The 18,709-nt window shown below is 40.7% G+C and overlaps 1 protein-coding gene across 4 annotated transcripts in view; it reads right to left on the bottom strand.

The window, feature by feature from the left end:
• Positions 1–18,709, bottom strand: part of GNAL (G protein subunit alpha L) — a 211,814-nt gene that overhangs the window by 54,551 nt on the left and 138,554 nt on the right. For all 4 annotated transcript variants that reach the window (XM_075744484.1, XM_075744485.1, XM_075744486.1 and 1 more), the window contains one exon: positions 7,036–7,133. In XM_075744484.1, the coding sequence (XP_075600599.1) occupies positions 7,036–7,133 (98 nt within the window). The remainder of the gene's footprint in view (positions 1–7,035; positions 7,134–18,709) is intronic.

Below are 18,709 nucleotides of genomic sequence, written 5' to 3'. Positions count from 1 at the left end.
TTGCTGAACTTCATGCGGTTCACATGGGCCCACCTCTCAAGCCTGTCAAGGTCCCTCTGGATGGCATCCCTTCCCTCCAGCGTGTCGACCGCACCACACAGCTTGGTGTCGTCGGCAAACTTGCTGAGGGTGCACTCGATCCCACTGTCCATGTCGCCGACAAAGATGTTGAACAGTGCTGGTCCCAGTACCGACCCCTGAGGAACGCCAGTCGTCACTGTTCTCCACTTGGACATTGAGCCGTTGACCACAACTCTTTGAGTGCGACCATCCAGCCAATTCCTTATCCACCGAGTGGTCCATCCATCGAATCTATGTCTCTCCAATTTAGACACAAGGATGTCGTGCGGGACAGTGTCAAATGCTTTGCAGAAATCCAGGTAGATGACGTCAGTTGTTCTTCCTTTATCTACCAATGCTGTAACCCCCATTGGAGGGTCATCAAAGCTGTCAGGCACAATTTGCCCTTAGTGAAGCCGTGTTGGCTGTCACCAATCACCTCCTTATTTTCCATGTGCCTGAGCATAGTCTCCAGGTGGGTCTGCTCCATGATCTTGCCAGGCAAAGAGGTGAGACTGACCGGCCTGTAGTTCCCTGGGTCTTCCTTTCTTCCCTTCTTCAAAATGGGGGTTATGTTTCCCCTCTTCCAGTCGGTGGGAACTTCGCCAGACTGCCAGGACTTCTCAAATATGATGGAGAGTGGCCTGGCCAATTCATCCGCCAGTTCCCTCAGAACCAGTGGCTGCATCTCATCAGGTCCCATGGACTTGTGCACCTTCAGGTTCCTTAGATGGTCTCAAACCTGATCTCCTGCAGTGGGGGGTTCTTCATTCTCCCAGTCCCTGCCTTTGCCTTCTGCAACTTGGGCAGTGTGGCTAGAGCACTTGCCGCTGAAGACTGAGGCAAAAAAGTTGTTGAGTACCTCAGCATTCTCCACAACCCAGTTAACCAGGTCTCCTGTTTCATTCTGGAGGGGGCTCACATTTTCCCTAGTCTTCCTTTTATCACTGATGTACCTGTAGAAGGTTTTCTTGTTGCCCTTGATGCTCCTGGCCAGATTTAGTTCTATCAGGGCTTTGGCTCTCCTAATCTGATTCCTGGCTGCTTGGACAGTTTCTCTGTATTCTTCCCAGGTTACCTGCCCTTGCTTCTACCCTCTGTAGGTTTCCTTTTGGTGTTTGAATTTGTCCAGGAGCTCCTTGTTCATCCATGCAGGCCTCCAGGTGTTTTTGCCTGACTTCCTCTTTGTTGGGATGCATCGCTCCTGAGCTTGGAGGAGGTGACCCTTGAATATTAGCCAGCTTTCTTGGGCCCCTCTTCCCTCCTGGGCTTTGTGTCATGGTACTCTACCATGCAGATCCCTGAAGAGGCCAAAGGCTGCTCTCCTGAAGTCCAGGGTAGTGATCTTGCTGTGTGCCCTCCTTGCTGCCCTGGGGATCTTGAACTCCACCATTTCGTGGTCACTGCAGCCAAGGCTGCCCTTGAGCTTCACATTGCCCACCAGCCCCTCTTTGTTGGTGAGAACGAGGTCCAGCATGGCACCTCTCCTCCTTGGCTCCTCTATCACTTGGATAAAGAAATTACCATCAACGCATTCCAGGAGCCTCCTGGATTGCTTATGCCCTGCTGTGTTGTCCCTCCAACAGATACCAGGGTAGTTAAAGTCCTCCATGAGGACCAGGGCTTGTGAATGTGAGGCTGCTCCTATTTGCGTATAGAGGGCCTCATCCACTTGGTCTTCCTGGTTGGGTGGCCTGTAGCAGACCCCCACTATAGTGTCCCTGCTCTCCCTTTAATCCTGACCCATAAGCTCTCAGATGGCTCCTCATCCATCCCCAGGTGGAGCTCCATGCACTCCAGATGGTCACTGACATAAAGGGTGACACCCCCTCCTCATCTCTCCTGCCTGTCCTTCCTAAAAAGCCTGAATCCTTCCATTCCAACACTCCAGGTAGTAGTGGGATGGATTGAGCTTCCCCTCCCCTGGCAACTTTATTTTAAAGCCCTCTTTACCAGCTTGGCAAGCCTATGACTGAAGATGCTCTTCCTCTTCTCTGACAGATGGACCCCATCAGCCCCTAGTAGAGCAGGATTCTCAAAGCAAGTCCCATGGTCTAAGTAGCTGAACCCCTACCTGTGGAACCAGTCCTGTAACCATTTGTTGCCTCACCAGATTCGACTGGCCCCTTCAAACCCCTTCCCTTTGACCAGGAGGACTGATTAAGAACTACCTGCACTTCAGTGTCCCTTACTGCCGCTCCCACTGCTCTGCAATCCTTCTAGATACTCTTCAGGTTGCTCCTGGCTGTGTCACTGGTGCCCACGTGAAACAACAGCAGAGCGGTGGATAACAGTCAGTGGGCTGTACGAAGCTTGGTAGTCTCTTGATGACATCCCTGATCCGAGGCCCCATTAAGCAGCACACCTCTCTAGAGAGTGCATCAGGTCGGCACACGGGCGCCTCTGTACCTCTCAGAAGAGTCACCTACTACTGTCACCTGTCACTTTTTCTTAGTTGTGCTGGTTGTTACACAGGGAGCAGACCGGGCTGCCTTACTCAGCTCCACCGTCTCTCCTGATGTGGTGGGTCTTTCCCCTTCAGTCTGCAGAGCAGTGAAGAGGTTCTGCAATGGCACCTCAGTTTTTGGGGGAAGTCTCTTCCTCCTGATGGGCCTTACTGTCGCAAGCTTCCATTCTTCGGCACTATTGGCCCCCCTTCCGTGTGCCAGTGGCGGAGCTTTGGGCTGTTTGGCCGTGGGCTGTGGGTCCACTGCAGACTGTGCTTGGAACCAGCTATCTAACTCCTTCTCAGCCTCCCTGATGTTACGCAGCCTTCTCACCACCTCTTGCAGCTCAGCCATCTGCTGCAGGAGGTCCTCTCCCTGGGGCACACCTTTTGCAGACAGGCCTGCCACCTGTACCCTGTCTTTTAACACAGAAACCATTTCACCAGTATTAGAGTGAAGTCAACTCACTTTATATATATATATAACACCAAACAGGTGGTCACAACCTGTAACTCTACCTCATGGTATGCTATTTGTTTAAAGGTAATTTTATTCCTCTTTACTGCCAAATTAATTTACTTAAATTTATGAAGTTTATAAAGACACATGATCAACTCATCAACTCTTTTTCTGGGTCCCTTTTATTTCTTTTGATCTGTCCTACATTCATAGAAGTTTGTTTTGCAGTTCCCTTCCATGGATACAATAAAATTTGGGCATTCCATAACTACTATGAAGAAACTGAAATACAAAAAAATGGAGTTGCAGTCATCTTACAGGAAACTATTTAGCTTTTAGAAAACTGTCCTAGAATTAAAAGACATTTTAAATGAACACATTTTGGTCCATTATTTATACACTAGACAGTTCAATGCCCAGACAGCACTAAATCACAATCTGAATGTCCCTTATAGACCTAGAATTTGCTGAATATAAAGTATGTGAATATAGAGATACTCATAGTAGTTCAAAGTAAGTTAAAGCTAACCAAAGTAAGGTCTAAGATTTATCATCATAACCAAAACCAACCTGCTGAACTCTAGATAAGTCTAATGGGGACACAACAAAATCAAATCAACTTTTCCAATTAAATATATATTTTTTAAATTAAACTTGAAATTTAACTTGAAAGAAATATTAAATCAGAAGATAGGGAAAACAATAACCTGCCAGTTTTATGATATTAATCTCAAAGAAGTATATGCAGGTCATTAAGGAAAAATTATGGTTGATGGCCCTGCAATACTTCACCTTCCAAGAGTTACATAAATATCTTTGTAGTTAGAGATAAAGAACAATTCAGACCTTTGCTTATGATACATTTACCACTGTCAGACCACAAGGCCTAACCTCCAGCTTGGTCACAGATTCATATTTCTTACAACTATCACATGATGTACCAACACGACACTTAGAAGAAGTGCAGATGCATGGAAAGCCATGTATGAATATTAAAATGGCCCAACAAGCAGGACCTCATCCTCATTTCTGTGAAGGAACAGTACCCTGGTAATTTAAAAGGGCATTAAAAATCAAGGAAAAGCAACTTTCAGGCCTAATGTAAATAAAACATTTGCCTTTGTGTCCTTCTACTATGTCTGTTTCCAGCCAAATATTTCTCCCACAGTAATAAAGAAAATTAGGTTAAGTTTTAAAAATACAGAAACTCTGTACTGTAGCCAAATTAAACTATTCCAAAATACACTGTATTTGTAACTCACTAATAGTCAGCATGTTGGGCTGCTGACTTTATAATTTGCTAATAATGCTTTTCAGTATTATAAGTCAGCCACCCAACTTGTAGTCCAATGATATTTTTAACACATGTTGGGATTTTTTTGGTTTTGCTTTGTTTTTTATGAAGCAGAGAAATTAGTGGTGACCTACTGATAATGTTCTTCTTTCACTATTAAGTGAATCTTTTGATTAGGATTTAGCTGATGGCGTGGGATGCTTTCTCCCAAAGCCAGTATAATGAAAACACTACAGATGTTTCAAAACCCCACAGTCAGCATGTGTATCAGCATTACACTCCTTCCCTTTTTTCCTTTACCAATTAAAGATGACTATGGACAGGTTCTGAAAGAAATGCCATCTGCTCCTGTTGAGCCAGAAAGACAGTACCCTCACAGTTAGTATTTTCTAAGTGCACACAGGAAAACATACGTGCCCATCAGAACTGTATTTCTAACCCAGTCTCACATGTTCTGGCAGTTACAAGGCTGACGTGACCCTGACACTCTGAATAAGGTCCATCCAATGCAGCACAGAAATGTTCTTCTGGGTAAAGCAACTACCATTGTTGCGCAATATATAAATACACACACGCAGCAAAGACATCGCAATGTTTACATCTCCTTTTCATTGACTCTGTTGGTACTATTTTAATTTTCAAGGAATGATGGAGGGGCAGAAAGAGCTTGGGTATATTTTTGGTATCTTCTTTCTGTTAAGATTACACTTCACCATTTTAAATCAACACCTGTGAGAAAAAGGCTGTTGGATCAGATCAATGACACGGCTATTCCCAAGTTTCAAGTCTCTGCTCTAAGACTGAAGGCTTGTAAATGTGGATAAGTCACTTAGCTGTTTACATTTTCAGGTAGATCATGAAATGGAAAGCACAGATACACTCAAGGGATATTTAAGTATCAAATACTATTTCATAAAGTGTCTTGAAGGTGAGGAATATTATGCAAGCATTATACTTACTACTACAATAAATAATCTCAGAATAAAGAAAAAGCAAGCCAGATAGAAGATATGGAGGGAAGATACATAGAAAAAAACCACAATAATCTTCCTTTAAGCTTTTAGGAAAAAAAGGTAGTTGAGTTTAGTTTTGTTTCAGAACAGTGGACTTCATTCTAGATCCATTTTTTTCCCCATTTGTGTTTTGATTTTGGACATAACACAAGACTTAATGTTCTTCTCCTTGTCAAAGCCTGTAGATAGGCATCATTTTTTTAAGGGAAAGCACAGTACCATTAATACTATAATTAAGGTATCTTCCTTTTTTTGCCTGGTCCTTTCAGTACCATTTTCCAAAGCAGGACTGGGAAGACACATCAACCTTTACTGATCAGTAAAGTAAGTAAGTTTTACATTCATTTATTTTAAATACAGGCCATTATTCTATTTTCTTGGTCTGATGTCTTATTTGAGTGTATTAATAAATATCATGTCTGGACTTCTCAGCAAGTATGGCTCAGATCTGAACCATGGCAGTGGTGGTGGGTGAGGGCAGAAGGGAAACCCACTGATCACAATTCAGGACAACTTTCTATTTTTTTTTGTATACAACCACTGCTTTCATTTCTAGCCACTCTGGACTGTGAGCAAATGCCCAAGTTTTGGTAAATTCAGTCCACTGAGGTCAAATGAGTACCTTCCTACACATATGTAATTTTCCCTCACTTCCATGTGCTGATGAATCATTCCTGGATCCTTCTCTTTCCCAAAAGTAGCCTGGAAAAAGGGCAAAGAAACTATGATCCGCAGTGCTGAAATTCCCCATTGCGGCAGAAGCGTGACAAGTCGTTCAGCGACACGGCTCGCTTCCTCTGCTTCAGCCTCAGCACCGAGAGCAGAGAGGACAGAAAAACAAACATTGAGTGCTACAACAGACTTGCGGCATTGCTGCTGACCATACTGCCAATTAGACAAATCATAACACACTAGAGTGTGTTCTCTGAAAACCCTAAATCACATAGCAACAGTAGGAGTATACATTTTCGCAATAGCAGTTCACATGAAATGTATATTTTTGGTCAAAGTCTAATTCAGAGCTGGGTTATTACCAAGGACAGCTGAGTTTTGTAGCCCTGGCACGTTAATGGTCTATTTCCTGATTAATCTGTTTTCATCAATGTACTACGTATTTATGAGTTGCACTTTCACAATCTACTACACATCTCTTTTCAGAACATTTCCAATCAGATGAACCTGTTTTAAGGATTATGACTGTGTTACGCACACACGTACCGCTTCACTCGATGTATATGAAGGAGAGAATACCACATGTAGTACTATCTTTAATTCAATACTGCTTGTCATTTTTTTTTTCCCAGAAAACATATTAGTAATGCAGGCATGCATGCGGTTAGGTAAAAATCTCAGAAGCTTTAATGGAATGTGAAAACACAGAGCAATTTCAGCGCTGTCTGGGTCTCAGAATTTAAAACAAAGCATTTTCCTTAGATTGGCTCTACATTTTTTAAACTTAATAGCTTCAATTGAAATGATTTTATGCAAATCTGTTTCAAATGGAATAAAGATACTTAAAATTATTTAATTTGGTTTTTTCACACTCATTTTTATTAGCTGTTAAATATTTAGTTGTATACTAATGGCAAACTATGATAAAACAATCAATTACTTTTGCTACACATGCTCAGTCTATACAGAGAATTAAAATGTTAACTGCTGTACTGCAAAACTCGCAGGTCTTGCTAATAAAAATATATTTTCTAACTTGTTATAAATGATTACATTCTTCGCTATTAATTCTATAAAAAGAAATACTTACTACTGTGCACAGTCAATCAGTTGATATTCGTTTGACCTCTCGAAGCATGCCTTTACGCCTTCATCATCCCAGAGCTTTTTTGCATGTTCAAAGAATTCCTGAAAATTGGAAATGCAACAAATAAGAGAACATTTCTCAATCTTTTCAATCCCCAATCTATATGTGTTGCTCCCTCCCTCCAACTTTCATGCTTCATACTTTTGCAGAATGATAGATTACACCTTTAAAGAAGAAAAGCAAAAAACATTTATTAGCAAAATATACTGAACATAGGGCTGCTGACAGTTTCCAGAACATGATATGTAATGAAGACTGTCTTCAAAATTCATACCAGGCCATATATAAAATTTACTATAAGTACGAATGTTACTGAGAAGCATGCAAACTTAATTTTTAACTGAATTTATGCTTCTGTCATGGAAAAGCTACTCAGCTTATAAACACTAGCTTCCCAGAGAAAGAACCAGTCTGTAACTTTAAAAAGATTGTGTAATTTTTCCTGAAAAACACAACTTTCCACTACTTGGTATTTTCTCATGCAACATAATAACTTGATTGCAAGACTTTCAAAGCCTTTGCTCAACACTGCTTCCTCCAAGCAGCCGTCTGGCACAACGTGCTTTTCCTAGCTGCTATCCCAAGCATCCCAATCCAGAAATATCTGCTGGCAAGCTTATTTCAGAATTATTTGAAAGAGGAATCAAAGTTGTCTTTGGTGACGATGAAGCCATAGCTCCGTTGTATACAAGGCGCAGACGCAGAGTGGTAGGTCTGACCCTGCCTTAGGCTCCCCCAGCCCTTGCTGTAAAGGCCTCACACGTACATTTTATGGCGTATCATTACTGAGAAGTCAAACCATAACTGAGTTTTTCCAGCTAAAGCTTCCTAAAATCAAACAAAGCATGTTTAGACAAATAAATATTTCCTTTATTATATGACTGAGTCTTTCCTCCCTCAAGTGGAATTGTTAAAGTAGTACGTCAACTTAGAAGTTGTTTGTAATCTCTTAACACCTCAACACGGCTACTAAATCATCAGAGTTCTTCGGTCAGTCATAAATTTGTGAAACCTAACAAACGGCTTTTCCACAGTTCAATTTGGATCTGTGTAAACTGGCTGTGAGACCACTATTCCCTTCATAATCCTGTCAAAACACTGTGTAAATACCTGAATTCTGAAACCTTCTGTAATTGTTTGCCAGTCCCGCCCCACACCTTTTCAGGATTAAAAGCTGCTCTCAAAAGACAAAGTTTGTAGCAAAAGATCTTGGCTGCAGCGAGTTCACTTTTACTCTGTATGGATGTCCCAGCCTTGAAGGCCACCCCTGTGAAGTGCCCCAGAAGGTGACACTGCTCCTCAGCAACTGCCTGTGACCTGCTGGCGACGTTTTCAGGGAGAGGCAAAACACAAGACAAGATTTTCAGAACAAACTAGTACTGAAAATTATTTAGTTAAGCTTTGAACATGGCACAGAGGTCCTGAATAACCCCAGAAATGTTTTCTTCTTTCAATTATATTGTGCATAATGTACAGAGAGATAAAAATCCATTCTTTAAGAAGTTTTCAAAATTTTAGAGAAAAGGAGATGTTAAAGCAGATGTGAAAAACTTTCGCAGAAAGTCTTGGCAGAAGAGAGGAAGCAACACTAGAGATTGGCAGATGCTTATACTGCCCTTGGAATTTATTTATTCACTGTCGTGAGGACGTGTTTATTTTGTCTTTGTTATTTTAACGACTTATGTAATGATTGTTTAAAACACTGCAGATCCACCTTTTGAAGTTATGCTACGGCTATTATAAACTCTCTGTTCCTACAGCAGAAGGAAAGCAAAAACAAGCTCAAGAAAGGATAAGATATCAAACTAAATAAGTAGAAGGAGAAAGCGGACACGCATAACAGAGAGCGTGACTACATGAAAAAGAAAGAACTGAAAAAGTCCAAATGATAAATACTCACTGGAAAGAGTGAGCTCTGGATAAGCACCAGAGACCTGAGGCGAAAGGACCCAGCTCTCCCACCTGCCTCGATCAGTACGCGTACAGCGGTGTACAGCCTCAGCCCTCCCTCCCGCAGCCGCTCGCTGCTGCAGGCACGGGGGCCGAGCACGGTGTGCCCACCCTCCTCTCCTCACCATCAGCAGGTGAAAGCCATCTCTGAGTGGAACCTACATCTAAAAAATGGCCCCATTAAGCCCTGTGCAGCATATGGGAAGGGGATGGGAAGATGAGAAGGATGTCAGCGTGAAAGTATCCTTTCCTGTGGGGTGGAATGGATTGAGAGATGGCTGCAGATGTAAATAAATAAATAAAATTGTATAGCAACAGCAGTTTATAACTTCACTTCTGTTTTTACATCCTCGGTGTAAGCTTTATTTACTCTTAAAATTCTCTTCTGCAAAAGAGGCAATCTTTTCAGCTCAGCTTCTGAGACCCTACAAATATGTTGTAAATACAGGGTTTCCGTATTATATGCTTCAAATATTTCCACCTGACCATTATATCTCAAAGCAGTCTATTTAAAACGACTTCCAGACTTCTAGTCCAAAGCAAATCCTATAAAACGGAGCAAATATACTTACCTCATTAAAATGTACCGATCTACTGCAGAGGAGTACACTTGCCTGCAAATTGCTTCCCACACAGCTACCCGATCCTTCTTTCCCAGGTGACTAAAGCCTTCCAGAAAAATCCTGCTTCATTTCAAGACACCAAGTACCATGATCCAACTTTTCACACTTGTTTTTAACCCCTTTCTCGTCTGCTCTGTCTAGTGGAGGGTGTCCCTGCCCATGGCCAGAGGGTTGAAACTAGATGATCTTTAAGGTCCCTTCCAACCCAAACCATTCTGTGATTCTATGATTTTTTCTTCTTGCTGCTGAAGGCTCCCATTGCACGCAGTCAAGCATGCAGGAGGATCCTGCTCGCATATGCCAAACACGTCTGGATCTCAATCTACTCTCCACCGCAGGACAACATCCAGACAGCAGTCACCACGCTAGCTGCAACTTCTGCAACCAAGCCCCCTTTGCTTGAACGGCCTTCCAGCAACCGCTTCCCGATCCCCAATCCCCATGACTCATTTCTATAGACTCCAATGCTTGTCACCTCTTCCTCTGCCACGACTGCATCATGGCCACCTTGTTGGCAAGCAGGCATTGGTGAGCTAATAAAGGTGTGGGCTTTGGGCTAGGCCCCCCTGCGGCACCTGGTCTTGTGGCTGCAGTATCCTCAGGGTGGCAGCCACATTTGGCCGTTGAAGGGAAGAGCTGGGGTATTTCAAAGGACACAGAATTCAAATTTGCTCCAGCTGATAAAGGAAGATGGGCTAAAACTTTTCAGTTAATGCTTCTAGGGAGTGGGGAACTTCATATAAAACATTACCTCAGGTTAGTACAACACAAATAAGGTTTTAAGAGTAAGTTGTGACCTTATCAGCTTATGTTCTGAGATTGCCAAATAAAGATTTTCTTAAGGGTCCAACATCTGTAACGTGGCTATTCAGAAATTCCTAAAAGTCATGAGCCAGGTCCTTTAAGAACTCTCAACTGGGACAGGAGAAAACAGGGACATGGAAAATCACTAGAGGCATCTGATGCACTTGGGTTGCAAGCACATGCAGCTGACCTCTATTGCATCAAAGTCACCAAAATCTGCTTGAAATATTTAGTATACTGAAGAGAACAAGGAACAGTGTACTATGCCTGAAAGCAGAAAAACACCTACATCATGACACGTCTATGAACACAAATAAAACAGAGCTGTTTCATCCAAACTCTTACTTAGGGACAGACGCATACAAATATTAAGACCTCTTAATATTGTTTAAAATAAAACCATAAATATATTTTTTGATGTAGTATTTTAATTAGAACATTAGAGAAGTAAATGATGATGCCTCAGGTCTCATGAGTTACAGGTACTTTTTACTTTACACACATTAATTTACACCAGTTACCTAAGAATTTATAGCCATCATTAGACCAAACAATACCAAAATTTTGATGTGATCAAAATGAAGATGTGACACACAACTTCTCAAATATTTGCTAATACAAAATTATCTGGAAATTTTCCACTCTTCCTGAGACAATCCAAAAAACCTCATCCCCACATTCCTGAGCTTCCTTTTCACTAGCAGATAATTTTTCCTACACATAAATATTCACACATCATCTAAAAATCATAAAGGGACATAAACAGGTTATGATTCTTTTTTTTTCCCCAGAATAAATAAGTTAAAAGATGTACATAAATGTAAAAACATCCTGAGCTGATATCACTGATGTAAACAGTATTGTATTTTTACTACATCTTAAAAAGGTCTTGTAGAAATATTTTTACTCACCTACTCCAAGTTAACATTTTTAGGTTGAAAAAAAAGAGGCAATATATTCCTATACAAAACATTCCAAGAAACCAATACAGACAACAAATGTAGATGCACTGTTGCTAAGTCTCAAAGCACTGTTTTTCAACTTTCTCATACTAGAAGTTACAGCATGTTCTTGAAATTTAATTTTCCTTATTTTGGAAATAAACTTATTTATTGGTAGGTTACCTTAGAAACCTCCTCCCCCTTATAACTCCTACAAAAAAATTTTCAAGTAGCTAAAAAATGGACTTGTTTCACTTTTCAGCTGCCTAAATTTGGAAAAAAAACCAGGGATGATTAAACAGTGACATATCTTCATGAACAAATCTTTATGTATTTTGGAAACAGAACTTTTCATCTAATTGCTTTACAAACCACAAAAGTTCATGTTAGGTCAGGAATACAATTTTTATTCTATTAAGATTCCTTTCTGTCTTCCTTCCAGATGGAGCATACATTTAATAGCTATCCTGATGTCACCTTTCGGTCTCCCAGAAACTGCGATGTGCAAGACTCCACTGTACTTCCTATTTCACAGTTATTTCTTCTGTGAAATAGAAGTTCTTTCTTCTGTTAATATATTGTAAATAGATCAATGTGAAATAAGATCGATTTTGCTCAAGCCAAAATTCATGCTCTTATTCTCCTAAGCTTCAGGATTGTAAGACAATTTCTCATCTAAAACACAGATTAAACCTGTCTGATTAGCCTGACAACCATTTAAAGAAGAGGCAAACATTACACATTTTCAGAGTTCTGCCACTGTGGGTGTGAAATGAAGTCGTCACTTCTATTCTGAATTTCAGTTACTACTTCTTCTCTCACGTACTTAACCAAACAAAAAGTAAATCACACAATGCTTTAAAAATTCCCACTCTAACACCTCCCAAACTCCCAACAATGACCGCAGCACCAGATGATCCACAGAATTCATATGGGAAGGGAGGTATGTGCCTCCCTACCGAGCGGGGTGTACCCCCCCTTGTACTTCCCAATGCAGGCAGGGTAGGGGCAGGGGGGTACCAAGGCAGTCCCGGCCTCCCGTCTGCTCAACTACGGAAAAGTGGAATAACAGAGTGACGACCGATGGGTAACGGTTGGATGACACCCAGTGGAGTCAAATTAAGGTTGCATAGGCAAACTGCCTTCAGGATTTTCTAAATGTGACATGTTTGACTCTGCAATGCAAACATTATTTTAAGCATCTTTTTCTTCGTACCACATCTGAGGTCAAAACTGAACCGGATCCATCAGCCCGCAGCCCAAGCCGCTGCACGTGGCAGCAACATCAAGCAGCAGGACGGTCTGGGAGAGACGAGTAGGAGGAAGGACTCTAACCTAGCACTTTCCCCACTTCCCGGAGAGCTGTGAGGAAGCCCTTTTCCATGCAGTGGCCAGGTGATGACCAGAGGGACAGCATCCTGGGCGAAGGGAAGCTCAGCTGAGCTTCCCCCTCACACTCCAGAACGCTTTGTGGCTGCTAGGGGTGTCGAGGGGGGGCTGCTGCCACACCGGCTGCAACAGATGCCACAAAGCCGATTAGCGTACGGGTATTCTGTTCGGTTTTATAGCATAAGCCGTGTGAAGTAACAGAAGAATGGCAATTCTAAAAAGTTTATATTTCAGCCAAGTAAAACCTGGTATTTAACAGGATAAAGCAAAAGCTACTTTTGTGGCTCCAGGACTCTCTTGCAAGCTTCCACAGTCTCTACTCGCTGCAAACAGTCCTCGGATACTCAGGTTAAGATTAGGGCAATTTAAATTTAAGAGTTCCACCCACTCCTGTATCCATTAGGTTCTGTTTTTTCCTTTATATTAATTTTCTCATTAATTCAAGACTTGTGCATTCGGAATTGGAGATAAACTTTCCCAACATTGCTGTTGTGGCTGGATTCTTCTTTAAATTTAACTTTCTCTACAACGTAACTGCTAAGAAAGAAGGAAAAAAAAAAACAATAGAGAAAAATCTGTGTTTCTAAACATAACGACCAAGATAATCATTAGAGAGCTACAAGTCTGGTCAAAGGAAGAAAACCACTTTTCCCTGTGGAAGCTACTGACACATCCCAGTCCACTGGGTATTTCTACAGTCTATCATCATGCTTACCCTATATGAGCATCTCTGAAGCTCCAAATAGGATGGTAATGCTACACATAGTAGTTTCTTAATCTCTCAAAGCCTTTAAATCACATATGATTATCTTTCTATAAGATATACATGGCAGCTCAACATAATATAACCCAACAGATTTTTAGGTATGTAGCAAAGAATGAATCATATGCTTTTTGTTTTAAGAATACATAGCAATACTATAAATAATGTATAATAAAAGTGATAAGGCAAACTTGTTGAGTGAAGAAACTTGAGGGAATAATACCTGGGGCTTCAGGGTGGATGATGAGAATAAAAAACCAGGTACTTCTATGCTATGCAACAAATCAAGTAGGCAGAAGGGAGATGAATTTAAATCAAACAACCTTTTATTGCAATTTTTTGTATACCATTTGTTTTCCATTGGCTGGGCTTTTCTCTGCAATGCAAGACTCAGGGCCTTATAGAAAAAAAATTCTAAAAATCAATCTGCATAATCTTGTATATAGAGGCATTGCATAGGCAATCTTAACTTTGAAAGCCTGACTTTAAACTTGCATCTTAACCCAGTGTTTAACTGAGGCAGTTGTAAACTGATGTTACAAGAAACCCAGTGAGCGAAAATTTGCCCCAGTGCCTCCAGTTATTGCTGGTTTGATTGTCCCAAGTGTAGCATGCCATTTTCTACAAAAAACACTCTTCACCCCCAAACATCTACCTAGTGCAACTGTAAGCCATAGGAATAAAAATTTTTAAATGGACTTAATGCAAAAATTATGGGGTAAAGTACCAGGTAAACCACCCAAGAGAGAAGGAAGCCTGTTCAGTTACCTCTTCCACAAACAAGTAAAGTCTCTTGATAATCAGCCTCTTGTTTATGAGACAAAAGTGTCCCCTATGGCTCAGCCAGCTCCACTTTTTAATCCTTCATGAAATGTTCTGCCTAACAAGGGAGCTGTTTTGCTGTAGGTATACAAAATGCAGCTGCTCAAACTCCTAATGCCCACAACAAAGACAGGCAAACAGAGTTACAATCTAATAACAAAAGCAGAATACATGACTTGAATTTTTCCAACAGCAGTGGCATCAAAACCTTCATTAGCACCCAAGCAATAGCACGAGAAACACTGAAACCACGTAGGAGTGGTCAACTGGCATGCAAGGACCATGCTTAACAGCAGGGTTCGGATGTTCCTAAAGCACTAGCACTTATAGTAGATTAATTACACAGAAACCTTTAGGAAAAGTACAACCTCCACCCCCTGCAAGGTATTTTCTGTTGCAATTTGAGGGTGTGCAAGAATCAATGCAAACTTTCCTAGTTAGTGACTCATTCTGATAGGCAAAGCAGCTGTTTGGCCTCTAACCCTCCTCCGAAACCTAACTTTGGATCTATCAAAGAGAGTTACAGAATAATATGTCTAGATCTACCTTCTCTCCATGTTCATTGGACTTGTTTTGCCTTTTTTAGGCCGGAGGCAACAGCATTGAAGCACAATCAGTCTGCATGAAGCGTAACCTCAGTTCATTAGTTTCATTAGTTTGTCCTCATGGGAGGATGGTAAATACCACCTTCACAGAACATACTTGTGTTGGGGTATCTTATATTCCAAGAAAACAAAATCAGTTTATTAACATCTAGGAGCATCTTATCCAACTTGGAAGCATAAGGAAAGAAGCTGGGGAAGCAAACAGCATTTATAATGGTATAAAAGCACCATTTTCACATAGCTACCACATGCCAACACATCTAGATAAAACGTATGAATTGTGGAGCTTGTTGACAATGTTCAAAAACCAGGAGTGCAACCACCACAGTACATTCTACATCCCTTTCTTGAACTATTTTTGTGACTTGACTTTTAAGCTCTTACTCTACACTACATTTCTGAGAAGTGTGTACAGTTAAGGTATCAGCCTGATTGCCTTAGCAGCTCTATTTCTGCCTGCTAGAAACATGTTCCATCTGCCATCTTATTTTATAGAAATCAACAAGCTCACTTTTGTAGACCATAGAACCCATCTACAAAGTCTGAGAAATATATTAATACATTTTTCAAACTCATATGTGTCAAACTCTAAAAAAAGGTCTGAAAGTTCTTTAGATCATACTAGCAAAACACAACCAAAACCAAAACCAAAACCAAAACCATGATTTTGTGCTTTCACAATATTTTGGGGCCAGCACTGTGGATAAGATAGGCTTTGAAGATAAAAATGCATTATAAGTCAAAGAGCAGTTCCATGTTTCTTCTTCACTACTAATTAAACAGTGGCTTTTTTTCTAAGCTAGACAATGAAGCTTTTATCATTCTTAAAACAAAAACCTCTGATTCAATCTTCTAGTTTCCATTTTAATTATGTATTTCAACTTTCAGTCTGCCATCACAAATCGTTGAACGCTGCTGCCTACCTGCTATTTTGAGGGGGCCATCAAGCTCTCTGCTAAGGAAAGTAGGAGAAACAATTTAAGCAAATTACTTAGTGTACATAGTGCCTACAAAACGTGTTGTGCCGAGGATGCAAAGCTCATGCACATTCTTTTCCTTGAAGGTATTTTGCTTTCATCTATGTTAGGACCTCTCCCTGAATGCACATAAAGCTCTTCATTTTTTTAAAAAAACTCCCAAATTAGTTGTGAAAGTAATTACAGGTGTGTTACACAATCCTGCAACATTGCTGCGCTTTGCACTTCTGCAGCACTTGTGAAAAGAAAAGGTTAGTATTGTTATAATTCCCTCAAGGAGATTTTTCTGTGGACAACAGATGATGACTAAGCATGAGATACATCTGCAAGTGCTGAACAACATACAAAAATTCATGGTAGTGATCAAATAAAAGAATCAGAAATATGTCATGACTTTACAAAATTTGGTAGCAGGTGGTTTATCCCTGTGATCAAGACACTGATTGCACAGTTGTCTTTGTAGAGCACTGAGCTTTTGAACTGGAAAGAACACTGAAAATCACATAATCTGGGTGTCACCTGTACTGGGAGATGTTTGCTTGCTGTTTGTTTATTAAAAGCAATAATGGCACTGACAAAGCATATAGGTTCTGTATGTCAAAATTTGAATCTTTATCTAATTAGGCAAGACTAGACAGAGTGGAGTCCCTGCAGAGTAAAGGACGGCAAATCAACCCATGGTAGTTTTGTTACTGCTTCTGGTTTTGCTATCATTTAACTCCTGGGCCTCTGTGTAACAAACTGCAACGAACATCATGCTTCCTTTTCTTACAAGTTAATATAACTTCCAGTCGGTGAGTATGTACAAACCACTCTGCAATCCCTGATGAAGGGACGGTCAGAGAAGTGAGAAGTACTGCTGTAAGACATGTATTGGTAAACTTCTGGCATTTCACAGCAAGAAATATTATCAAGATTTTTTTTTTTTTCAAAACACAAGCTAATAATAACTTAGGTGCTGTAACATGGCAGAGTTGGATCTGAATTCCCAATGGTTCTAAATCTTGGGTAGCGTTGTATCAGATCACATTTTTTTTATTAGCAGTATAGTAAGGCAGTCGTCTTTTCCACACTGCACTTTGGCACAGATCAGTACAAAAAAATTGAGATCCTCTGGTGGATTATTATTTCACTGAGCAGTGAAAATCACGCAGTTAATTCTTGCCCACCGCTTTGAAAATACAAAGCTAAACATGCGCTCTGTCACCTTTTGGCGATGAGGGCTTGACCTCCTATGCAAGTCAGTCCTGCAGTGCTCTCAGCCCTTCTTACAAGTCTGCCTTGGTTTCCATTACTCGGGTGGTGGGGATACCCCCAGCGAAGTCGGACCGATCGAGCACAAAGCCGAGGGATGAAGGCAGCCCTCCCCCGTCCCCAGGCAGCTCTCCTGCCCCTGCCCGCAGGGAACCCCTGCCGCTTCTGTAAATACAGTTTCATAGTGAAGACAACCATCGAGCGAGCTGAAAAAACACAAGCCTGCAGCTTATAATTCTTCCAGTATGAAAAGTTTCTACTACTCACAGCTTCAACTGTTTTCCTTAAACCAGTTTTGAAGGTCATACATCAAGGAACTATTTCATGCTCTAGTACGCACTTTATTATTTGTAAGTGATTTCCTACCAGACAAGTGGTTTGCAAGGACCGAGAACACTCATTTCCTTTTATAGATTTGATTCGGAAATAAATGCTGGCAACATCATGTGACTAACAGGCAGCATCCACAACTTAAGCAACTCTCATAATTAAATTGGAAAGTAATGGAAAAGTCAGCCTGCTGCTGCCAGATCTATTTAGCCTCCTATTCCTCTGCACAAATTTTATCTAAATTCTTGAACTTTATCTCTCTTCTTTGACACTTTTTCCTGTCCTCATCCATGTGCAAAAATCGGACTAGCTTCAACACAACAACTTATTCATTCTGAAATATTTGTAATACCAGGAAAAGGAAACACAAGTCTTTATTGTATCTCTGTGATTAAACTAAATTGAGTTTCAGCAAACAAGTTTTTGGAAATTAACAACCACAAATGTGCATATAAGTATATGAATAAGGATTCCAAAGGGAAAACTTTTTGTCTTTTCCATCTGATGGCTGTTGCCTTTAAGAGCTATTCTGGGAAAAGGCTGTGGATACAACTGCAGGAACCAGTAATTTCGGCTATCAGAAAGTAATGTACTTTAAAGGAACCCCATCGTTTGAAGCCATGTGGACACAACTTTTATAGATGCAGAACTACTGTATCTTATTCAGTAAGACTAAGGTGTCTTATTAAAGCTTTGGAAAGTAACACCGATTCCTAAGTAAATCTTGGCCACATTTTATATAATTTTCAACATTCTCCTAGTGCCAGCCCTCATGAACCTAATGCTGAGGAGCCCCAGAAATCAACCTTCTCAGACTAATTCAGAAGAAATTTAGCTAGTGACTTCAGAAAAATAAGATTTTAATTTATAGTGTTTAGTTCTTAATTTCTCCAAAGTACATAATTTTGAAGAACTGAGATAATAACATCCTATTATGCATAACATAGAAAGAATATATATACAGTAACAAATGACATTGCTGAGGCATCAGAACCCAAGTTTTTTCTATTAGCCCATAAATATTCTTGCAACTCAGAAACTGCCTAGAAGTCAACAAAAAACTGTATCTGTAGGAACAGAGATTTCTATGAATACACATGACCAGAGACAATGAACAACCTGTGGATGGGAAATTCTGTTGGAGTTTCAGAGCTGGAAG

Source organism: Balearica regulorum, chromosome 2 (assembly GCF_011004875.1).
Source record: "Balearica regulorum gibbericeps isolate bBalReg1 chromosome 2, bBalReg1.pri, whole genome shotgun sequence".
NCBI lineage: Eukaryota > Metazoa > Chordata > Aves > Gruiformes > Gruidae > Balearica > Balearica regulorum.
This window is presented reverse-complemented; position numbering and strand designations above follow the sequence as displayed.